At 34.2% G+C, this 25,328-nt stretch overlaps 2 protein-coding genes across 6 annotated transcripts in view; one reads left to right on the forward strand and one right to left on the reverse strand.

The window, feature by feature from the left end:
* Positions 1-219, reverse strand: part of Cenpk (centromere protein K) — a 64,342-nt gene extending 64,123 nt beyond the window's left edge. For 2 of the 4 annotated variants that reach the window (XM_058583070.1, XM_046456174.2), the window contains exon 1: positions 105-219. The gene's annotated coding sequence lies outside the window, so the exon portion shown is untranslated. Of the gene's footprint in view, positions 1-17 lie in introns of all 4 variants that reach the window. The other 2 variants (XM_058583069.1, XM_046456175.2) reach the window with 2 other exon arrangements.
* Ppwd1 (peptidylprolyl isomerase domain and WD repeat containing 1) lies at positions 215-23,702 on the forward strand. Of its 2 annotated transcripts, XM_046456166.2 has the most exons (11): positions 215-510; positions 4,475-4,577; positions 6,857-6,957; positions 7,131-7,251; positions 9,263-9,710; positions 12,612-12,802; positions 15,530-15,719; positions 18,549-18,730; positions 19,960-20,041; positions 21,408-21,590; positions 22,981-23,702. In XM_046456166.2, exons 1-11 carry the CDS (start codon positions 234-236, stop codon positions 23,122-23,124), a joined length of 2,022 nt encoding a protein of 673 aa, XP_046312122.2. In that variant the 5' UTR covers positions 215-233; the 3' UTR covers positions 23,125-23,702. The 2 variants fall into 2 exon arrangements, with proteins under 2 accessions (XP_046312122.2, XP_046312123.1); XM_046456167.1 differs by lacking the exon at positions 215-510 and having other exon boundaries at positions 4,526-4,577; positions 6,857-6,882; positions 7,229-7,251.
* Positions 23,703-25,328: the final 1,626 nt, after the last annotated feature.

Below are 25,328 nucleotides of genomic sequence, written 5' to 3' on the forward strand. Positions count from 1 at the left end.
AGCGGTAAAGAACTCACCTTCTGCGCTGGAGCTCCAAATCCAGTGAGCTGCCAGCCCCGAGACAAACTTAAGTGGTTACGGCTTGATCTTTTCCCATTTCTTACCTTCACAGAGCCATAGGCTTTGGTTCTCAGCTTTGCTTAGCGTCAGCTACGGAGCAGAGTTCTATGCGCGCGCTGCTGGCTGATTGGATCTGCTCCTAGCCACCTCAGCCAATCCCGAAACTCGCTCGGATGCTGACGAGAGGGTTGCGCCGAGACTTTGGAATTGGTGCCGGAATTGTGTGTCGCACTTTTTCTGACGTTTCGCACAACATGGCGGCGGAAAGTGGGAGCGATTCGCAACTTAGAAGAAGAAGGCGCCGGGACCCAGAAGAGCCGGAAAAAACGGAATTGAGCGCTAGAGAGTTGGCAGTGGCAGTGACGGTGGCCCAAGAAAGCGATGAGGAGAATGAAGAGCGCTGGGTTGGGCCATTACCTGTGGAAGCAACATTGGCTAAAAAGCGGAAAGGTAGCTGCAGAGACAGACCGAGGGAGAATTGGAATGCTGCCTCTGCTGAGTGGGAGGGTTGAGTTCCACCAAGATTCTAAGAGGGATGGAGTGTGATTGTGGGGTATTGTACCCGCAGAATATCTCATTTCTGGCCACTCGGTACTTGAACATCCTCCTAGAACACTGATATGGGCTTAGTATTCCCTTTTTGATAATTTGGGATACTATTTGATCTCTGATATTTTTTATGATAGATGATAAAGCTAACATTTCCCTGAACTTGTTATGTACTTGGCACCTCTCATTTAATCCCCATAGCAGCTATATAAGGTCAGAATTCTAATTCTGAATAGCAAATGTGTGATTCTCCTGAAGTCTTTAGTTAGGTCTTGTTGGTAGGGGCTGGGGGTCAGGGAAGAAAGCGGTGCCTGTTTATAGAGTAATAAAGAGTAAGGAAAGAGAATTTCAACCTTAAGTTTTCTATTAATGAATTTTCAAACCTAGGGAAAGTTACTTAAACTTTCTGGATCACAGTATTTTTTCATCCAAAATGTGAGGTCTGTGGTTTTCAAATCATACTCTTGAGATGCCATAGACTGGAGTATTTTGACAGTAACACAGAATAATAACAAATTTTTTAAAATCAAATGAAATAGTGGAGAAAGGGATAGATTAAATTTTCTTGCGCTTCAAGTTTTTCTGTGAAATGTTTCCTTAAACATTTAATACAATGGAAATGTGGTCTAAGGTCAAATCTTATTTTTTTCACTCTACACTACTTAAAACTTTTCAGGAATTTTATTTTCAAAACAAAATCCAAACTCCCTAACATGACACATAAGGCCCTTTATGATATGATCTCTCTTTCCTGCCACCTACATCTCCCATTACTTTGCTCTCACAATCTCTTACTTTGTGCACCACTAGAGAATGGGACACTATTCTATATCTGTTCTGGATGCTGGTCTAGATTATCATTAGGGTCTTTACCTGAAATAATTGCTTTTACTTCTTTTACTGGGCAAAATTATGTTTCATGTTTAGCATTTGGATATTACCTCCTGGGAAGCCTGTGACTTTTCCAGTCTTAAAGGTTTCTAAAGCACATTGATCATAACTCGGAGGTAATGTTTATGGAACTGAGTTTACAGGTAGTCTTCAAATTTAACACATTGAAATTCCGAAGCAGCCACTTTTTTGAAACAAAGTGCATTCTTTTTTTAATGCCTGGTCCTCTGATAAATATTACTATAGCAACCATTTCCTTCACTGTTTCTTGCTACAATTTGTAATTATATATTTGTTCATGTAACTTTCTGATTAATGTTTCTCTCCACTGTTAAAACTAAACATGTAAAGAACAAGGATCAAGCTAGGCGCAGTGACTCAGTGGCTAGGGAGGCTGAGGTAGTAAGATCACAAGTCAAATTCAGCCTCAGCAATTTAGCAAGGCCCTAAGCAACATAGGAGACCCTATCTCTAAATGAAAAATAAAAAGGGCTGGGTTGTGGCTCAGTGGTTAAGCACCCCTGGGTTCAATCCCTGGTACCAAGAAAGAAAAAAAAAAAAAGAATAAGGACCATACCTCTTTTACTCCTGTGCTGGGTACAGTGCTTTGCATATGTGTTCCATAAATATATTTAGTAAATGAATATTGTAATGCTATGCTGTTTAATTATTTTACTTCATTTTAATGTTTTTTGCATGTTCTTTTTTAAGGAAAGGAATGGGGATAAATGGAAAAATCCAAAAATATTGAAATGCTGGGAATTTTTTGTTTGTTTGTTGATGTTTTGCTTTGTTTTGTACCATGGATTGAACTCAGGGGAACTTAACCATTGAGTCACATGCCCAAACCCCTTTTTTAAATTTTGGGGTTTTTTTAAAATTTTGAGACAGGATCTCACTGAGTTGTTTATGGCCTTGCTAAGTTGTTGAGGCTGGCTTTGAATTCGTGATCCTCCTGCCTCAGCTTCCCAAGCCCCTGGGATTACAGGTGTGTGCTGATACACCTGGCTGAAATGCTGGTATTACTGTTAGGAAATAAATATCTTACAATCTTAATATTCGAAACAGAGATGGAAATTATTAGGTGTGAAAATCTTTACCCTTAATCAGATGCATATTGTTTTTTATTAAATATTTTTTTAGTTGCCAATGGACTTTATTTATTTATATGTAGTGCTGAGAATCGAACCCAGTGCCTCACACATGCTAGGCAAACCTATACCACTGAGCCACAAACCCAGCCCTGCATGTTGTTTTTAAGCTAGCAATACTGCATTCAATTTGAATAAAAAATTTAAACTAAAAAGCATGTTAGAAATGTTAGAAAAGTATTGTTGAAAATTTTATGTAAAAGAACAGGTGTTTAATATTTGCTGTCTATAATTGAAGCCATCTCCTTTAAAATGTTCCTCAGACATTGGACTTGTATATATACACTATTGAAAAAAACATGAGATATGATTACATAATACTACCTTTAATTAAACTTTCTTAAGGACAGGAACTGTGTCTTAACTCTTCAAGTCCATATTCAGGAACCTATTTTGTTCTCAATATTTCTTCCAAAGGGTACAAACAACAACAAAATATGAATCAGATACAATTAAATTCTATGCCAAATAACAATGATATAACAATGAGGTGTACTTCTTTTATGTGTATAAGTCCCAAGGTTAGTAGTCCAGAATTGCTATGGAAGCTACAAAGACTGCTAGACTCTTTTCTAGCTTTCTGCCCTAAAATAACTAGGCTATCTCTGGCCTCATCTTCACTGTCATGAGTTGTTCTTAGAATTACAGCAGTAATATCCTGGTTCTATATTGTAGAACTGAGGAAGGGAAGAAGGGCACACTTCAAGACTTCCTGACTATCACAAAACACTCCCATTTTATCTCATTAGCATAGAGCCACCTGTCACTCCAAAACCACTCCCATTTTATCTCATTAGCATAGGGTTACCTGTTACTCCAAGGGAAGGTAAGAAAGAGGGTATATTATTTAATATAGGAAAATTTGATAGCTGGCCTCTTTAGCTCTAATAAGTTAACTAAGACATCTTGGAACTATCAAAGGACCATCCAAATGGATGAATGGAGGATTTGGAGGACAGTAATAGCAATAATATATTACTATATTGCTATAGCAATAATAGCAATCATCTTTGTAGCTAGATATCAGGAGGCCCATCTAAAAATATGGAATCTGTTACTAAAAATGAAGGGGAAAGTAGTTAGTTAGACAACTTTATATATAACAGGAATGAAAAACTAACATATATTCAATTTAGCAACTTTACATAGGCATGTTTGGCCATCATTGGATTATTTTATTTGGCATACATATTATGTCAATTTGGGCGGGAACTAGCAAAATTGTTTGTAGCTCATAATAAAGATTTCTTGCCATGACTCAATTTACCACTGTTATGAGTGTTTTGCCCCTGGCAAAAATCTGAGAAACACTCAAGTGGACATTTTCTGGGATTTTCTCAGTTCTAAAAATCTAAGCATTTTATTGTTTTTACATGTTTCAAATTCAGTATTAATGACTTCAAAGAGAATATGTGCCTTAAAAATGAACTGAGACATCTTACAGATAGCCATTAGTCTCTTATTTAAATTAGCATCTATAACTGGGATCTACATAGTTACAAAGATGGTTGTGATATTTTCAAGAAGCATTTTAAGTTGTTTAAGTTTTCTAATCTTTGGAACAGTTAAGCATCTGTATAATCCCTGGGAGTCGGTTATGATTAACCAAATAAATGTTAAAATAAGGGTTCTATGCCAGTGCTCCAAAATAATAAAAGTCATATATGACATAACAGACTTTGGATTGTTTTATTCTTACATGTGAATTGACAGAAATTAAAACATAGAATTTGGTATAAAATAGAATTTAGAAAATTCTAAATAAAAAGAAAAAAATGTTTAGTTTACTTTTGTTAAGTCACTTTTTTACTTTTTTTTTCCAGTTCTAGAGTTTGAAAGAGTGTATCTTGATAATCTCCCCAGTGCATCCATGTATGAGCGCAGTTACATGCATAGAGATGTTATTACCCATGTGGTATGCACCAAGTAAGTCATCTTTTAAAATATTTTTCTTAAAAGTTTATGTTTTTAGGGACTGGGATGGTAGCTCAGTGGCAGAGTGCTTACCTAGCATGTGTGAGGCACTGGGTTTGATTCTTAGCATCATGTATAAATAAATTAATAAATAAAATAAAGGTCCATTGACAATTTTAAAAACATTTTTTTAAAAAGTTTATGTTTTTAAAACAAATCTTCAATTTTGAGATGGATTTATAGAAGTAACTCTAGGATTTTACAGGCTTCTATTTAAATTCCTAAAGTTCTGTAATAGTTTAAGTTAAGTAAAGGTCTACATATTCTTTCCTATATCACACAAAGAATGCATTCTCTAAGACAGAATTCCCTGTTATGTGTGTATGTTTTTTGGAAATAAATGTCAAGAGGGGAATGAACCAGGTAGTGTCTGAGCTTCTCTGAAGAAGAGTGTATATTATTTAACAGGAAAATTTGATAGCTGGCCTCTTTAGCTCTAATAAGTTAACCAAGACATCTTGGAACTATCTCAAAGGACCTTCCAAATGGATGAATGGAGGATTTGGAGGATAATAATGGCAATAATGTTCCACTATTTATTGAGCTCATAGTATGCCCAGGTTATGTGCTAAGGATTCTTCATAAATTATCTTACTCATCTTGATAACAATTGTGAGGTAGATATATGAGCTTCATTTTATAAATGAGGAAACCAAAGTTTAGAGAGATTAAATGTCTGAGAAGGCCAAAGAAAAAAGCTGAGGGCTAAGTCCAAAGAGGATTTATATTGCATACAAGGATTTTGAACCGCAGAGCAGGAGAATAACGTCAGATTTATTTTTTTAAAGGGCCACTGTATTTTTAGATAAATGGATTCAAATAGGGCAAAGTATGTACAGAAAGAACAGTTAAGACACTGGTATAACAATCTGAACGAAATATGGTAGTGGCTTGGATGATATTGGCAGTTAGTATGGAAAGTAGATGGATTAGTCTTTTTTGGATCAGTCTATTCTTGATCTCTTGGAGACAAATTGCATTTCAGATACAAATATAAATATCTTCAAATACCTTCATAGTATAGGATCTTTTTTTTTCCTCCTTTTTTTTTTTTTTTTTTTTTTTTTTTGGTACTAAGGATAAAACCCAGGGTACTCTACCTCTGAGCTGCATCCTTTCTCTTTTTTTTAGAGAAAGGATCTTGCTAAATTGCCAAGCCTGATCTTGAATGTGTGATCCTTCTGCCTCAGCCTCCCAAACACCTGGGACTAGGTGTGTGCCATTGCACCCAGTTTGTATATAGGATACTTCTAAGAAAATGTTAGCATCTTTCCTAATCCAGAGTTGACAGTGTATAAAGCAGCTTGTAGATGCTAGCATTGCTTTTACTCTCAGATTTGTTTTGTTTGTTTTTTATTTTAACCCAAGGCCATTGGAATATAACAAAAAGTTACAAGTTTTATAGTTAGATCTGAAAACTACTCAGTAGCTATGTATCTGGAGCAAGTAAATTTAACATTTTTAAACTATTTCCTGATTTGTAGAATAATGATAAAAATATCCATCTAATAGAGTTGCTGTGAAGGTTAATTATGGCAATGTGTATAATGTATCTGACACTAGGTTTCAATAAGTATTTTTGACGAGAGGATACTGGAAATTGAACCCAGGTGTGCTCAACCATTGAGCCACATCTCAGCTTATTTTTAATTTTTGTTTTGAGACAGGGTCTTGCTAAGTTGCTGAGGCTAGCTTAACTTGTCATCCTCTTGCATCAGCCTCCCATGCCGCTGGGGTTATGGGCGTACACCACCATGCCCAGCTCAATAAGTCTCTATTCTTAATATACCTAAGGAGCAACTTTTGTTCAGAATCTTTTTGATTCTTAAATTACCAAAATTCCTTGTATAGGATATGAAACAAATTTATGTTTAATTTTGCTGTATATGAAAGTAGTTTCTTTATCTACTGAAAATATTATATTTTCCCATAAAAAGATTGCCTGTAGGTAATTTTAGCAAAAATAAATCTAGTGATTGCTGGAGAGATTTTTTTTTTCTTCCTTTTCTTTCTTTAATGTCAAATTCTATTTCAATTCTGATTCTAGCTCTTGGGATAAAATTAGTTGCAATGTTCCTGATCTCTCATAGACTGGTCTGCATAAAGGAAGATTTAAACAAAATCAAAATCTATTATTGAAAAAGTCATAGATTGTCAATGAATTTTTGCTTTTAATGCACTGATTCATGGGTGTGTTTCAGAAATTAATTTTTAAAATCTTATATATGCAGGACAGATTTTATTATTACTGCCAGTCATGATGGACATGTTAAGTTCTGGAAAAAAATAGAAGAAGGAATTGAGTTTGTTAAACATTTTCGTAGTCACCTTGGTAAGAATTTTGTGAGTTTTTTGTGTATGTGTGTCTGTGTCTATGTATGTGGCTCTTGTAAACAGTACTAATTAAAGTTTTTTAAAAAAAAAATATTGTATTTTGTCTTTGAATCATGCAAATTGATTTCATTTGTATTTACCAGAATGTTTTAATTTGATTTATTTAAATAGGAGTTATTGAGAGTATCGCAGTTAGCTCTGAGGGAGCATTGTTCTGTTCTGTGGGTGATGATAAAGCAATGAAGGTGTTTGATGTTGTGAACTTTGACATGATCAATATGCTGAAGCTTGGGTGAGTCTTTTTTAAAGAATATATTTTTTGACTTGGTGAAATAATTTTTAAACCCACACTATACCATTTCATAGGTTATTTCCAAACAGATTATATTATCATTCAATTAAAAAACTGCTTTGGGGTTTTGCTTGGGAAAATTAGGTGGAGTGAATGCTTGAGATATTTGGAGGTTTCTGTTCTGGTTTTTATCATTTATCATAGAAATTTCCAAAGAGCATTATAACACAGATTTATTATATCCAACTAATACTATTAGTAAATTAATGAGGATTCATTGTGTTTAATTACTGATACTTAGAATTCGCTTTCTTGTTGTACAAGTTTGGAGTATATGGATAATGTAGTAATAAAACATATTTTAAGCATTTTTTTTAAGAAAACGTACTATATTGATACATATCTAAGCTTCTGAGGCTGGCTTTGAATTTATGATCCTCCTGCTTCAGCTTCCCAAGGGTGGGGATCATAGGTGTGCATTATCATGTCCAGCTAAATTTATATATCTAAACAAATGTCAGCTTTAATATAGTACTGTCAGGAATTTCTGGGACTTATATTAATCTGCTTGAATGGCATAACAAAAGACTATAGACTATGTAACATGAACAACAGAAAGTTATTTCTCACATTGCTGGAGGTTGAAAAATCCAAGCTCAAGTTTCCAACAGAGTTTCATTTCTGATGAGGGCTTTCTTCCTGGCTTCTCATGGTGTCCTCACATAGTTGGGGGAAGGAAGGAGAATGTGAAGACCCAGGCTGTCAGATTAGAGCCCCACCCTTCCGACCTCATTTATACTTAATTACCTCCTAAAAGTTCTGTCTCCAAAAAATCCTGCTATGAATTGAATTCTGTCTGTAATTCAAAAATCCCAAAGTTTGGAATTCTCTTCAAAATCAGTTATAATTTTATGAGCTACTAAAGAAAACTAACTTCATTATTTATGGTTAGAATACTAAATTACCTAACTTGATCTGTTTCAGTTTCCCCAGATAGTAGCTATTTTAAAAAATCAGATCTGGGCTGGGCCTGTAGCTCAGTGGTAGAGTACTTGTCTCACACATGTGAAGCACTGGGTTTGATCCTCGGCACCACATAAAAATAAATAAATGAAGATATTGTATCCATCTATAACTAAAAAATATTTTTAAAAAATAAAATCCATTCACAAATTCTCTTTGAGGATTCAAAAAAGGATGTATTTCAGGATTGATAGAAATTTTATATGAAGAATTCCAAAAAGATTTTTAGTATCAGCACCATGGTTGGTATAATGGTTTAACTTCTCAGAATGACTTCTACTTTCTACATTTGAAAGTATAAGTTTGGTAAATGGATTATATCTGTCCCATTTCTTTTACACTTTGTTCATCAGGCAGCATGTCCAAAGTTTATAGTTTAATATCAAGATTGATTAGTAATAATGAGATTATGACAGGACAGTGTTTCCCTTTTTTTTTTTTTTTTTTTTTTTTTTTTTAGATGGAGTCTTTCTGTGTAACCCAGATTGGTATTTGTTGAAATCCTAGGCTCAAGCTCTTGAGCACCTGGGACTACAGGCAAACTTTACTTGCCTGGCCAAATATTTTGATTATAAATGTTTCAAAGATGTATTTATATACTATTAAATGCTAACCTATTTAAAATTAAGTTATACATATACTTTTAAGCAAACATCTAAAAGACAGTGCCCCAGAATACCTTAAGGCACGTATCTGATTAAGTTTTATTATCTACCAAAAAGAAAAAAAGGAGCTTTTATATGTAATTCTCTTCTTGTGGTTTGGTAGGTCCTCAGAAGTAATTATCATTACAGTAACAAGGTCAAAGAGAAAATTTAGTAACTGTACTTAGCTGCTCCTCTCCATTCTGTACCTCTTATTTTTGAGCAAAGAATCCAAATTCTAAGTCACTGGCCAGTATATTTTTTGGTGATGGGCTAGGGAAGGAGCTTACTTATACTGATCTTTCTTATTTTTTTTCCCTTCTCTTAATTCATTACTGCTTTAGCTATTTTCCTGGACAGTGTGAATGGATCTACTGCCCAGGGGATGCCATATCTTCAGTTGCTGCTTCTGAGAAGAGTACAGGAAAAATTTTCATTTATGATGGTCGAGGAGATAACAAGCCACTTCATATTTTTGACAAACTTCATACATCACCTCTTACTCAGATAAGGCTAAACCCAATTTATAAAGCAGTCGTGTCTTCTGATAAATCTGGAATGATTGAGTACTGGACTGGGCCTCCTCATGAATATAAATTTCCCAAAAATGTGAACTGGGAATATAAAACTGACACAGACTTATATGAATTTGCCAAGTGTAAGGCTTATCCAACCAGCATATGTTTTTCACCTGATGGAAAGAAAATTGCAACTATTGGTTCTGATAGAAAAGTTAGAATTTTCAGGTTTTTAACTGGAAAACTCATGAGAGTCTTTGATGAATCATTAAGTGTAAGTACAATTTAAATTAATTTAAATCAGATTTACTTTTCCAAAAATGTCTTCAGAACTGCTCAATCTACCCTGTTTCTCTTTTTTTTTTTTAATTTTTAATATTTATTTATTTTTTAGTTTTCGGCAGACACAACATTTTTTTGTTTGTATGTGGTGCTGAGGATCGAACCCGGGCCAGCCGCACGCATGCCAGGCGAGCGTGCTACCGCTTGAGCCACATCCCTAGCCCCTCTCTTTTTTTTTTAAGAGACAGAGAGAAAAAGAGAATTTTTTAATATTTATTTTTTAGTTTTTCGGTGGACACAACATCTTTATTTTATTTTTATGTGGTGCTGAGGATCGAACCTAGCGCCCCACACATGCCAGGAGAGCGCGCTACCGCTTGAGCCACATCCCCAGCCCCATGTTTCTTGACATCGTTGTCTTCATTTGTTGAAGTGCTAGCACTGAGATGACAAGAGTAGACCAAGGGTAAAGACATGACCAAACTAGAGATTCAGAATGAGAGTGTGGTAAAAAATCCAAATATAGATCAAAAGAGTTACTTACAATGCTGATGACTACAAATGACTGGAATCTCATAGTTCCGTATTGAAGGAGTGGGGATCTTCTAACCAGTTGAGTCCCAGTTTGACAAGAAATTGAATGGGATGGTGTTCAAGTTTTACCTTTTAGTTTTGACTAAAATGAAGTGTCACACATTATGGTCTTATGTCCTGCTAGAGTACATTAGAAGATTCTGATCAGGTGCTGATCAGATTGGATAAACACTTATTGAATACATGTATAAAGACAGATGGTTACCAGTAGACCTTACATATTAAAAACAGAGTTTTTTCTCCAGCAGAAATGATCATGGCTCCCTCATCCCAAAAATGTAGTCCTACATTCTAAGCTATTCTTGGTACAAAAATAAGCAATATAATTTAATGTGTATCATGCTCTCTAGAGACATGGAGACAAGAAATCTTAATTAGACCTTTAAGCTCTTCTGTAAGATCTTGGACACTTATACCCTAACACACATTTCCTTTTAATTTTTGGAGCTTTGTACATTCTTTCCAGAAAACAGAAAGCCAGGCTCAGTGGTGCATGCCTGTAATCCCAAAGGCTTGGGAAGATGAGGCAGGAGGATTGTAAGTTCAAAGCCAGCCTCAGCAACTTAGTAAGGCCTTAAGCAACTCAGTAAGACCCTGTCTCTACATAAAATATAAAAAAGGGCTGGGAATATAGCTCAGTAGTTAAGTACCCTTAGTTGGTACCATAAAAAGAAAAAAAAAAAAAAAAACACTTTTTCCCTAAATCATATTTACTTACTAGTAATCTAATATAACTGCTCCATGTCAAAATATTTTCTGAAACATTTTCTGAAACTTGAATGTTATAAATTAATGAGATAATAAGAGTTCATTCATTCAACAAAAATTGGTATCTATTTGCAGACACTTGCACAAGGATCTCAATGGCTATAGCTGTGTTGTCCAATATAAGTTGTGTCAGGCCAATGGAATATTACTTAGCCATAAAGAAGAATTAAATAATGGCATTTGCTGGTGAATGGATAGAACTGGAGAATATCATGCTAAGGGAAATAAGCCAATCCCAAAAACCAAAAGCCAAATGTTCTCTCTGATATGTTGATGCTAACCCACAAAAACAGATTAGAAATTCATTGGATTGGACAAAGGGGATTGAAGGAAAGGTAGGAGAGATAAGAATAGGAAAGACAATAGAATGAATCAGATATAACTTTCCTATTCTTATATATGAATACATGACCAGTGTAATGCCACATCCTGTACAACCACAAGAATGGGATCCTGATTAGAATAAGTTATACTCCTTGTATGTACAGTATGTCAAAATACACTCTACTGTCATATATATCTAATAAGAACAAAACAAAATAAGTAGCCTGTGGTCACATGTGGCTATTGAGCACTTGATATATTTACAGATACCAAATTCCCAGGATGTGCAAGTCTTTCATATAAAATGGTGTAATATTTGCATATAATCTATGCATAGTCTCCCGTGTACTTTAAATCATCTCTAGATTACTTATGAAACCTAATAAATATAAATGGTATATAAATAGTTATTTTATCTCATTTATGGGATAATGACAAGGAAAAAAACATAATGTAGAAGTAATAATATTTTAGATATATGAGGTTGAATAAAATATTACATGAATTTCTCCTCTGTTTTTATTTTGTTTAATGTAGCTATAAGAAAATTTTAAATTAGAGGCTTGCACTACATTTCATTGGGAAATGCTAATCTGGGGCATTTAAAAGGCAGCAGATGTACTATTATCTTTGTGGAAAAAGAACTAGTTATATTAACCAAATGGTTTTTTAATTAGAAAAAACAATTATCATTTAGAGTAAAATACTCCCCTCCTCCCACTTCCTCCCTGGCCCCCGTATTGGGGATGGAACCCAGGCTTCACACAAGCTATGCACTCACTCTAATAGTAAGCTATACCCCATGTCCTAGAATTTTTTTTTTTATGCTTGAACTTACTAATGTCCCTTTATTTCCTGCTTATAGGGTTTAGAGTCCCTTGAGAAGCTGTATAAGTATAAAAATTGTTATTGGCTCTTAATGTGTTATGCTTCTATTCGGTTCTCATTGCCTTTATTTACATAGGTGTGACCATGTACTGGGCTAATCCCAGCTATTCTGGAGGCTGAGGCAAGAGGCAGGTTCCATGCCAACCTTCACAATTTAGCAAGACCCTGTCTTAGAATTTAAAAATGAGCTGGGAAATGTAGCTTAGTGGTAAAGTGGTAGAGCCCAGTGGGCTCAATCCCCAGTACTGCCAAAAAAAAAAAAAAGTATGTGTATGTATATGTGTGTATCATTTTTGTTAATAAATGGTTCATTTCCTAGATGTTTACTGAACTACAACAGATGAGGCAACAGCTACCAGACATGGAATTTGGCCGACGAATGGCTGTAGAACGTGAGTTGGAAAAGGTGGATGCTGTAAGATTAATTAATATAGTTTTTGATGAAACTGGACACTTCGTGCTGTATGGAACAATGCTGGGCATTAAAGTTATAAATGTAGAGACAAACCGGTAAGCTTAGTATAATGAGTATTTTTTTTAGAAATAGGGGGCCATTTCCTCATCAGGGAAACAATGAAAGTTTTGTTTGTTCCAAGACAAGTGGAATGGCCCCAAATGTCTAAACTTAACCAAATGTTTTGACTGGATTTTTCTGTGGTCTCTTGGTTGTTTATAATCTTATGTAAAAAGTTTCCACTCATGTTTGTAAAAGAAGTGGAAAGAAGATATGCATAGTTTCAAGTTTGTTTTTTTTTAACAAGTTTCAGTCTGTCTTGCTTATTGATTTGAATTAGTCTGGTTCATGTTAAATGTTGCCAAATATTTTAACCACAGAATTCAGCATTACATCCTACTAGACATAAAATCAGAAGTTAAAATGCATGAAACCGCAGTAAGTCTTTTGTGAAACCGTCCATTTGGTCTTAGTAGAAAATATCTACAATCAGATAACTATTGCTGAATGTAAATGAAAGGAAAGAATATTTTAGGAAGAAAAATTTGTGCTGTACATTCCCACATATAAACATTTATATTTCTTGGCAATATAAGATTTTTGAAAGCTTGTAAAAACATTAAAATAATAGGAATGGATTAAAATTATATAGTCACCCCTTGATGTCCCTAGGGGATGTTCCAGGACTCCTTGCACATACCAAATTCCTGATGTAACATTTCACATAACCTATGTATATCCTCCCATATACTTTAATCTCTAGATTACTAACAAAACCTTATAATTATAGTTGTTAAATTGTATCATTTAGGGAATAATGACAAGGATAAAAGTATACATCTTGACACAGACACAATTTTTTTCCCCAAACATTTTTGGTCTAAGGTTGTTTGAGTCCATGAACGTAGAACTGAGTGCAGATTATATAAATGATTACATTTTTTCTTGTTGTTTTAAGTTTTAGATGAACACAATACCTTTCTTTAAATTTATTTTTCTTTTTAATGTGGTGCAGAACAGTTTTAGGGTCTCTCCAAAAATGGAGAGAAATATAGTTTTCCCATATACTCTCTGTCGCAACACAAGCGAAGCCTCCCCCATTAATATCTACCACCAGAGTGGTACATTTGTTAGAACTAATGAACTTGCATTGAGACATCATTATCACCCAGAGTCCATAGTTATATTAGGATTCACTCTTGGGTGTTATACGTTCCATGGATTTGGACAAATATAGTATCAAACAATAATTCCATCGTCCTAGAAATCCTCTGTCCTTAAACTGATCATACCTCTATACCCCACAATCCCTGTCAGCTACTAATCTTTTTTTTTTTTTTTTTTGGCACTATGGATTGAACCCAGGGATGCTTAATAGTGAATTAAAAAAACACTATTTTTATTCTCCATAATTTTGCCTTTTCCAGAATGTCATATAATTGCAATCATATACTGTGTAGCCTTTTCAGATTGGCTTCTTTCAATTAGTAGTATGCACTGAAGTTTCTTCCATGTCTTCATGTACTTTGTGTGTGTGTGTGCACGCACTGGGGATTGAATCTAGCAACCCATTTTTTTGAGACAGGGTCTTGCAAAATTCACCTAGGCCTGCCTCAAATTTTAGTTCGAGGGATTACAGGTGTGTAGCATTGTGCCCAGCTCATTTCTTTATAGTACTCAATAATATTGTATGTACCCACAATTGTTGAAGGACATTACTCCAAGTATATAAATAAAGCTGTTGTAAAAGGTCATGTACAGGACTGGGGATATGGCTCAAGCGGTAGAGCTCTCGCCTGGCATGCATGTGGCCTGGGTTCGATCCTTAGTACCACATACAAAGAAAGATGTTGTGTCCGCCGAAAACTAAAAAATAAAGATTAAAATTCTCTCTCTCTCTCTCTCTCCCCCCCCCCAAAAAAAGGGGGGGGGCAGAACACCTCGATTTCTCCCTTGCAAGAGAAGTCTGAAAAAAAAAAAAAAGGGTCATGTACAGGTTTTTGTGGGGACACAAGTTCTCAGTTCCTTTGAATAAAAGGAGGCCCAGTTGCTGAATCATCCAGTAACAGTATATTTTTATAAGATTTCACCAAACTCTTCCAAAGTGGCTGTACCCTTTAGTATTCCCACCAGCAGTGAATGAGAGTTCCTGATGCTCCACATTCTCACCAACATTCAGTATTGTCAGTGTTCTGGATGTGGGCTATTCTAATAAATGTGACGTGCTATCTTGTTTTAGTTTGCATTTTTCTGATAACAGGGTATGGAGCATCTTTTAATATGCTTATTTGCCATCTGTATATCTTTGGTGAGGTGTTAAGGTTTTTAGCCCATTTTTTAAATTCGTTGTTCTTATTGTTAAGCTTTAAGAGTTCTTTGTATATGGTGCATAACAGTCCTTTACCGGCTATATCTTTTGCAAATATTTTTCCCCTGGTCTGTAGTTTTCCAGTCTCTTAAATGATGGAATTTTTTTTTTAAGTTGTAGAAGGATACAATACCTTTATTTTATTTATTTTTATGTGGTGTTGGGGATTGAACCCAGTGCCTCACACATGCCAGGCAAGCACTCTACCATGAGCCACAACTACAGTCCCTTGATGGGATTTTTTTAACTTATCTACCAAATTACCTTTTGAGTGGATAGAGAAATACTTTCAAAAACTTTTCACCAGTTATTTTGTAGATTGATAGCAGATAGTTGATTTTTTCATCCATAAAATTTCTGTGTTTAGAATTCATTCTGGTGATTTTACTGAATAAAACACTGTTATCTTTTCCAGGTGTGTTCGGATCTTAGGCAAGCAAGAAAATATTAGAGTGATGCAATTAGCTTTGTTTCAAGGAATAGCCAAAAAGCATCGTGCTGCCACTACTATAGAGATGAAAGCTTCTGAAAACCCTGTTCTCCAGAATATTCAAGCTGACCCAACAATAGTCTGTACATCTTTCAAGAAGAACAGATTTTATATGGTATGTGGAAGTACTAGGAGAAAGCCCTTAATGTTTCTTCCAGCTTGGTTGGGAGTTGTTTTCTTGGTTTGTGTCTGCAACCAAAGAGAATGTTAAGCAGCAACAGCAGACTTTCTAAACAACCAGATTACCATCTTATTACATTTATACTGTAGAATATTTAACTAGGAGATATTAAGTATTTATGTACTATTTTCACATTTTGAAAAATTTTCACCCTGGTTTTTACAGCTATTTATGCTATCATGATAGGAAGTCAGAGGAAGTTATAATCTTATCCCTAAAGTTTTTACTATGGAATTTTAAATTTTTTATTGTTTTTCAGCTTTTACTTTTAAAGATAATTTATCTCCTCTGAACTTGCACAACTTCCTTCTTTAAATCCGTTTCCTTTTCTACCTTTTGACTTCATTGTAATGGTGCTGTCTTGAAATTATATATCCCCAATGAATTTATTCCCTGCTCTGAAGAACAAAAAGTACTAAGATTAGAGTTCTGGGGGTGTAGCTCACTGGTAGAGTGCTTACCTAGCATGCATAAGGCCCCGGGTTCTAACCACTGTACTGCACCAACAAAAAAGTACTAAAATTATGCTAAAAGCCATACTACTATGCTACCTAGGAGTAGGACTATCTGAATTGTTCATTCAAACAGAAAAATGTACAGCATAGAAATACCACTGCTTTTGTATTTTGTCCTTCACACTGTAGTCACAGAACCAAGACCCAAATGTGACTGTTCTTTCTCTGCCTAAAACCCTTACTAAGTCCCCAGTTATCTAGGATAACTAGGTCTTCTCACTTTTATAGCTTTATCTTTCTTTTAGTTCATTTGCTATATTGACCAAGTCAGTCAGACTTACCCCATTCATAATATTTGATTTTTCTTTATTAACTCTGGGCCTTTGCTCATGGTCTTCTGCCAATCACACGCCTCATCCCAACTTGTGCTCCATACTTGGGTTTTTTGTTTTTGTTTTTGTTTTTGTTTTTTTGTAGGTATAGATGGACACAGTACCTTTAGTTTATTTATTTATTTTTATCCAGTGCTGAGGATCGAACCCAATGCCTCACACATGCTAGCCAAGTGCTTTACCACTGAGCTTCAACCACAGCACCCATACTTCAGTCTTTAATGGCAATTTTGCTTATGACTCTTAAAATCATTGCTAAAAATGTATTCATACATATAAAATGAAAATTTTCACCTGTAATTATGAAGCAAAAATTATCAGAGAATTCTTGATATATACTAAGAACACAAAAACTAATTTTCCATCCACATTATTAAAAAACTTTAAATAACAAGTTATTATTCTTTTTGTTTTCCCTGAGTTTACTGTTAGTTGATTAAAGTATACATATTCATTTTAAGGCTTGAGAAATAAAAGATAAAAATCTGCTTCCTTATCTAGCTAACATTGTTATGTATTTTCTTTCAGTGTTATAAAGGTACATATCCTTGAGCAAAACTGAGATGGTATACATATATATGAATTTTATATTCATTGTTTTAATGCCAACATCATCAAACAAAAGTAGAATTTCATAAATTGACATGTGGGCTAAGTCAAGCTAACTTTTAAAAAAATTTTATGAATACATAGTACAATAAGCCATTTTATTCCTTTGAATTTGGAGAATACATCATAGCTTTGCTGTTTCTTAATTTGAAATCAATCCAAGGGGATCAGGGAATGTCATTAGGCAAAATAAGAACTGGTGCACTAGCTTTTCCTTCCTAGAACTCAGTTGGCATCAGGTAGAGCTGGCATAGAAGAGAGGATTTCCAATTACTGAGTCAAGTAAAAGAAATGACTTAGAGAAGTCCATAGTTTTTACAACTGAAAGATTGTTATCACTTTTCCTTGTACCCTGAGATTTCTACAACTTCATTTAAAATTTACTTTCAGTCTCCCAAACTTGAGGATTTAGATCACGTGAGACTCTGGGATGGGGGTGGGGAGCCAAGATCCATCCTTTCTAGTACTGGATTCTTCTGCTCACAGTAGTACAAACAGTTAATGTGTATATTATTAACATCTAAATGTTAGGCACTTTTCTCTAAGTACTTTATATCCATTCTTAAAATATTCACAACTACCTTCATTGGGAGGTATATACTATTATCCTCTTTTATGAATGAAGAAATGGAGAAAATTTATTCACTTCCCGAAAGTCATATAATTAGTAAATGGCAGAAATAGACTTGAAACCCAAGCAATCTAACAATAAAAAGTAAAGAAGAGGTGGCAGGCTAGTCATAGTGAAATACTAGAAGGCGTAAGTGAAATACTATCACAAATAAGTTATCCTGTTAAATGTGTACCTAAGAGGCTGGGCACAGTAGAGCATGCCTGTAATCCTAGCAGCTAAGGAGACTGAGGCAAGAGGATCATGAGTTCAAAGCCAGCCTCAGCAACATAGCAAAGCCCTAAGCAACTCAGTGAGACCCTTTATCTAAATAAAATATAAAAAAGGGCTGCGGATGTGGCTCAGTGGTAAAGTGCCCCTGGGGTGAATGCTCCCCCCCACAAAAAAGTGTGTGCCCAAGAGTATTTCTACTCAAAATTAAATGCAATTTGAAATCATACATGTTCATTATTATAGGCAGTGTCTTTATATTAGACAAATATAAAAGTAATTTGATTTCCTTACACGTTTTTTGATGGAAAATGATTCCTGATACAAAGCTTTATTCTGATGGGAATTTAACTTATTTTCCTCAAATACTTCATTAAAAATAAAAGTTGTTTATTTATAAATTTATCAGATGAAAAGTTCATCAGATGAAAAATTCATTCAGCCACATTTTATTTTCCTTCCCAAGTTTACCAAACGAGAACCAGAAGATACAAAAAGTGCAGATTCTGACCGGGATGTTTTTAATGAGAAGCCTTCTAAAGAAGAAGTCATGGCAGCTACTCAAGCTGAAGGACCTAAACGAGTTTCAGATAGTGCCATTATCCACACAAGTATGGGAGACATTCACATCAAACTTTTTCCTGTTGAGTATGTATTGTTTTTGTTGTCTTACATAAATACCAATGTAAATGTGTACATTTGAAACTATGCAACTTAAAATTGTTACTTATGGAATTCTGAAGAATTGAAGTGTTTGATAGAGCATCTATCTGTTTTCAAACTTTCTAAAAATTGCTTTCTACTAGACACTGGGAAGAACTTTATACATATATTCACAGGCTTATTGTGAGGACAAAATACATTGGCTATGAAAGTGCTGAATGAGGGGCTGGGGATGTCACTCCATGGTAATGTACTTGCCTAGCAAACACAAGGCCTGGAGTTCAACAGCCAGCACTGCAAAAACGAAAGTGCCCAATGTGCCAATTATAAACTGTAACAGAACATGCCAAATATAAACTGTAACAATATACAAATGTATACCAGTGTTATATTTAATTGCACATCTAAACTCAAGGTTTTATGACTTACTTGTTATAATTGGCACTTTTTTTTTTTTTTGTCTCAAAACAAGTATTTAAGGGAAGGATAATTATTTTTCTTTCCTGACATTTGCTGAACATGTACTCCCTCTTTAGTCACAGTAGTTGTACACTTTCAAAATGAATTCTAACAAAAAACAAAAAGCTTTAATTTTTAAAAAGTTGAAAAAGTATTCTGGACAGTTTAAGTTTGTAAAATGAATACAAAGTACCAAAAGCAATAGATATATATGACCATTTTTTATCTAAAAGAGGCTATTTCTTAAAGCACCTTAACTTAAAACAGTCTTTTCAATTGCTTAGTACCATGTAACCTTGTACTTAATTCAAGATGCTCTTGATATTCCCCCTTCTATTCCTAGCTTTCAGCATTATTTTTAATAATATATCATGTGAAATCATTTAATGAGGTTAGATAATATTGAAAAAGCTTCATATTCTTAATGTATAATTGTCATTTAAAATTGTTTAAATTTGGCAGTTGTGTGTGTGTGTTATATGTTAAGATGCTATCATATTTTTTTAACTGCTAAAAAATACTGTCAAAGATTAATAAGCATTCATAATCTAAAGATACTAATTAAACAATGAAAATATACTAGTACTTATATGCCTTTTCAACTCATTTGTCCTGAGATTAAATGATGTTATGGATAAAAGACTGTCCTAAAATATTCAAGACATTAAGAACATCATTAGGAAGCAGAACTGCAAAGAAAATTGTCTTAAAATGTTCTGAACAGGCTTCATATTTTTCATATATGTCTTATATAGGTGTCCTAAAACAGTGGAAAACTTCTGTGTTCACAGCAGAAATGGTTATTATAATGGGCATACATTTCACCGTATAATCAAGGTAAGTATACAGATTTCATGAGTTTTGAGGAATAGTATTTTCATCAGCTTTTTTGTTCCTATGACTAAAAAATCTGACCGGAGCAATTGTAGAGGAAGAAAAGTTTATTTGGGAGCTCAAAGGTTCAGAAGTCTCAATCCATGTACAGCATGGCTCCATTCCTCAAGGGCTTGAGGTGAGGCTGAACAACATGGTAGAAGAGTAGCAGAGGGAAGTAGCTCACATGATCAGGAAACACTCGCCAGATACAAAATATATACCCCAAAGCTATGCGGCTGATGCCCCACTCCCTCCAGCCACACCCCAACTGCCTTCAGTCACCAATCAATTAATCCCTTGGGTTAAGGCTCTTAGAATCCAACCATTTCTTCTCTGAGCCTTCTTGCATTCTCTCATACGTGGGGTCACCTCACATCCAAACCATAAAAAATAGCATCTTGTTGCATAATAACAAGAGATTTAAACCTACGGAATTCACCTCTCACATGTATAAGTTTATTAGAACGGAACAGGAAAATGGACAACGGAAGCCATTAAAAAAACGGATAGTCAAGAATATATAGATTCAGGCTGGGGGTTGTGGCTCAGTTGTACAGTGCTTGCCTAACACATATGAAGCACTGGGTTCGATCCCCAGCATCATGTAAAAAAATAAAGATAACATGTCCATCTACAACTAAAAACATAAAAAATAAATAAATAATAAAAAATATGTGTGTATATATATTAGACTCAAGGGCAGGAATAGTGGCTTAACTTTTTAGACATAGTGAAGCAATATTATTTGGTCAGTAACTAGAAGAAAGGGTGATAACAATGAATAAAAGGTCATTTTGAGATAAAACCAATTAACACCAAGTTAACTTGTTCCTTGTAGCTAGCTAAGGTCTAGATATAGAGGATAAGATTTTAAGCCATGTAAAAGCCACAGTGCCATCTGATTTGTGAGAACTATTACACCTGAGAAAGAAATTAAGCTCAGCCCCAGAATTTTGAATAGCATTCCATAGAACGTATCGGGTAGTGGTGTGGTTCTTGGTTATTGGCAGGTCAGAAATAGCAACAGGAAGAATCAGATGTCAGGGTTCAGAACGAATTAGTGAAAAGAAAGGAAATCTGGTTTTCTTCAGATTATTAGGAAAGACAGTGTATGTCTGTAACTGAGAACATCACTTTCTAAAAAGGTTTAATCTAACCAATTTGTAGAGTTACTTTTAAGGAACTTGGAAGGATTCATTGAATTCAGGGCACTCTTGACAGAAATATATAAAATATATATATGTATGTGTGTTTGTGTTTGTATGTATATGTACTAGATATATAAAAAAGGAATAATGTAATATGCTTTTGTGTACTTTGTGTTAAGGGTTTCATGATTCAGACAGGAGATCCAACAGGTACAGGTATGGGAGGAGAAAGCATATGGGGAGGAGAATTTGAAGATGAATTTCATTCCACATTGCGACATGACAGACCATACACGCTCAGCATGGCCAATGCTGGATCCAATACTAATGGATCCCAGTTTTTCATAACAGTAGTACCAACGGTGAGTACATAAATGTCTATAAATCATAGGTTCATAAGTTATGATTTAAGAGTAAACTAAATGGGAGAACTGCATTATTCTCTAATTCTGCATTATTTATATCTGCCAAGATATAAAAATGAAAACAATTTAGAGAAGAAAATGTGAAGTTATGTGACATGATTTTTAACTTGGTAAAATAATACTGTCATGTAATAAGTACAGTGGGTGGTACTCCCATTAGAATTACATTCCAATTTAAGATAAGTTAATGAGTTTTAAGTCTCAACTCTGCCACTACTATTTGTGCAGTTTAAAAATATTTCACTTCTCTGAGCCTTTTTCCTCATCTTTAGAATAAAGGAACTATGGTATATGAATTCCCAATTTTAAGGCTAAAATTTTCACAATTTTATCGCTTATAAAAGAATATAATTACAATCAATGGCATTTTATTTGATGAAATACATCTAATTCTATTGCTATGCAGTGCCACAAAATTATAAAAGGTATATACTTAATTATCAGTGAAGAAAGGAAAAATATAACTGTTATCTGCCACGCAGTCAATCTCATGTACTATTCACAGTATTTATAGTGCCACTTTCCTTAGTTTTCATAATGGATGAGGAAACAAATGGTGAGATATGATTGAATTGTCCAAGTTCCAGCAAGTGGCAGTGTGATCATCTGAACTGTCATCTAATACAATAGGTACCTAATGCTTAAACTATTCCAAACTGCCTCTTACTTTTCAGGTAAGATTCCTGCAAAGAACCTGTAAAACTTTAGTCATACTTTTTTAATCCATGCAAAGTAACTTACCTTTAGCAAACACCTTCCAGCTTCTTTGGTCTGAAGGATGTAGATATTTAATTAAACTATTTTATACAGTTGGCCTTCTGTATCATTGGATTCCTTATCCAACTTTGACCAACTGCAGGCTGAAAATATTCAGGAAGAGAAATTGCATCTCTTTTTTTTCTTGTCACTAACCCCTACACAATACAGTTTAACAAATGTTTATATAGCATTTACATTGCACTAGGTATTATAATCTAGAAATCATCTCGCGATGATTTAAAATATATAAGAGGATTTGCAAGATTATAAATACTACACCATTTTATATAAGAGGTTTTAGCATCTATAGAGTTGGCATCTGTGGGAGACAGGAATGGATCACTCTCCCATGGATACCCAGGGATGACATGCTTTTATATTTTTTTCTTATAAAACTAGTAATAAATTTTAAAAGTGTTTAAGTTTTTTTATTAATATATTATTCTACTTCTTTTAAAATATATTATAAAATGAAGCATAAATTTAAAGTCACTTTAATTTGGTCACCCAGAGGGTGTGACTTAAGACATTCATGTTTACTAAGATTTTCCATTTGTTTCCAACACAGCCTTGGCTTGATAATAAGCACACAGTATTTGGACGAGTAACTAAAGGAATGGAAGTTGTGCAGAGAATCTCAAATGTGAAAGTCAATCCCAAAACCGATAAGCCTTATGAGGATGTCAGCATCATAAATATCACTGTCAAGTAAAATAAATTTGTTTCATTTGCAAATAAAAATGTACATATGTTAAAAGATTTTTTTAATTAAGAAACTTAACACTTGCTGAATATACAAATCATGTTTTAAAAGATGCAATACTGTATTTTTATATTTGTCATTAAAGGCCATTTTGTAAAAGCTGCCTTTAACTTTTCTTGCAATATTTCTAATCTTAAGAGTTAATCAATTAAAATGAACTAAATTGGGCATATAGCCTTCTTTATACGTTCTCATGAGACTCAAATTAAATATGAAATTATAAAGTAACGAGAATGGTACATATTTCCTTAACTTTTTAAATACACGTCATGAAATCTACCCTTATAAATACAAAGAAGGGTAGACCCCTCTACAAAAAAATACCAGGGTATCATATTATATGCCATTCCCTTTCTTTTACAAAATCTTTGTTTCATATCACATATTTTTTCTTTTGATCGTTGTTAAGAAGTACTGGTAAACAAACCATCAGTAAATCAATACAAAGCCCCCTTGGTATTATATTACTTTGTTATCAAATATCCATTCAAACACAAGAATCAGAATAAATTATTACATGAACACTTGGTTATTTTACGCAGATTTATTTACTACATTGGTATTTTTCTAATGTAACTAAATAATCTTTTTGTCCTCAAGTTATATCTTACTTCAATAAATATACCACCAAGAAATATACATAGGAGTAAAAATGTTAATATCTAATAATAGATTACTAGAAAAGAGCAATAAAATGAGTTCAAATTTTTATGTTGACTCATTTTTATCTTCACTTACCCTTACTTAATAAGCTACTTAATTACTTATTATAAGAATTCATGTTCCTATAATTAATCAGCAAGATTATTTCCTATATTTATTATGTACCACAAACTTATAAAGGGAAGAATATAGTAAATTATGATTATATAGTAAATTATGATTGTAATAAAAGAATATTGTGCCCTCTTTATTAGAAGTAGAACTTAAAACTTGGACCTAAAGTGACTTTTAACAGTGACTTTAACCTTTTCTTCCTTACTTTTGGTGTTAGGCTTAACTACCTAGCTTTTTATTCATTCCTAAAACCTTAATCTAAATTTTTGTAATACTGCCACCAAGTGGTGATGATGCCTAATTCCCCACAAAATATAAGTGTTTTGCTTTGAAAAATCTTACTTGATAAAAGAATTTTTCCATTCCATATCAAAAACTTAACCTGATTGGTAATGTAAAAACATACAGTGCTATGACTTTCTTAAAGCATGTTTGAATTGTTAACCTTGATAAGGTATCTGGGATTACAAATGTGCCGTGGTACCTGGCAAGAACATAACATTTTTAATGATTCTTTTAAAAAATACAGAACACACCCGTAATCCAAGCACTCTGGGAGGCTGAAGCAGGAAGATGGCAAGTTCAAAGCCAGCCTCAGCAACTCAGTGAGGCTCAAAATAAGAAAGAAAAACGGCTAGGGATATGTCTCAAGGTACTTATTAATCCTTTTCATTCCTTTTAGGGAAATTCACATCTCTTTCTTTCCCCCCCTTTATCACTTTGTAAATTGAAATCTATCCCAATGTTATATAAAATTTTTCTCTTAGCAATACTGTTCATAGACTAAATCAGGTTTTTCAAGTCTTTTTTAAAAATACTGAACCGAGGGAGGATCTTACGTATTTTAAGTTTACACTCTACCACTGAGCTACATCTGCTGCCTGGCAAAGACTTTTTTGCAGGAAGATCCAGGGGATTGAACCCAGGGGTATTCAACCACTGACCCACATCCCTAGCCATTTTTCATTAAGTTACTTAGAGCCTCGTTGCGTTGCTGAGGATGGCTTTGAACTTGCCATCTTCCTGCTTCAGCTTCTTAAAGTGCCAGGATTACAGGTGTGTGCCATATTTTTTAAAATAATCATTAAAAATGTTATGTTCTTGCCAGGTACCAAGATCTGTAATCCCAGTAACTCAGGAGGCTGAGGCAGGAGGATCACAAGTTCTAGGCCAGTCTTAGCAATTTAGTGAGGTCCTAAGCAACTTACCGAGACTGTCTCAAAAAATAAAGAGGCTGGGGATTTAGCTCAGTAGTAAAGTGCTCCTGGGATTGATTGATCCCAATATCAAAAATAAATTAATATTAAAAATGCTGTGTTGTCACATGAAACAAGGTTAAAATTAAAATTTAAAAACTAAAAACTTTATTTTTATTC

The sequence above is a fragment of the Marmota monax genome, unplaced genomic scaffold (genome assembly GCF_021218885.2).
Source record: "Marmota monax isolate L192 unplaced genomic scaffold, Marmota_monax_Labrador192_F-V1.1 WCK01_AAM20220418_F8-fsc00130, whole genome shotgun sequence".
Taxonomy (NCBI): Eukaryota; Metazoa; Chordata; class Mammalia; order Rodentia; family Sciuridae; genus Marmota; species Marmota monax.

What these genes read in the sequence shown, in the direction of transcription:
- Ppwd1 (XM_046456166.2), top strand. Translation starts at nt 234, where the DNA reads ATGCTGACGAGAGGGTTGCGCCGAGACTTTGGAATTGGTGCCGGAATT. An exon ending in ACATTTTCGTAGTCACCTTG is followed by an intron (nt 6,958 to 7,130) that starts GTAAGAATTTTG and finishes TTATTTAAATAG; the next exon opens with GAGTTATTGAGAGTATCGCA. An exon ending in ATCAATATGCTGAAGCTTGG is followed by an intron (nt 7,252 to 9,262) that starts GTGAGTCTTTTT and finishes TTACTGCTTTAG; the next exon opens with CTATTTTCCTGGACAGTGTG.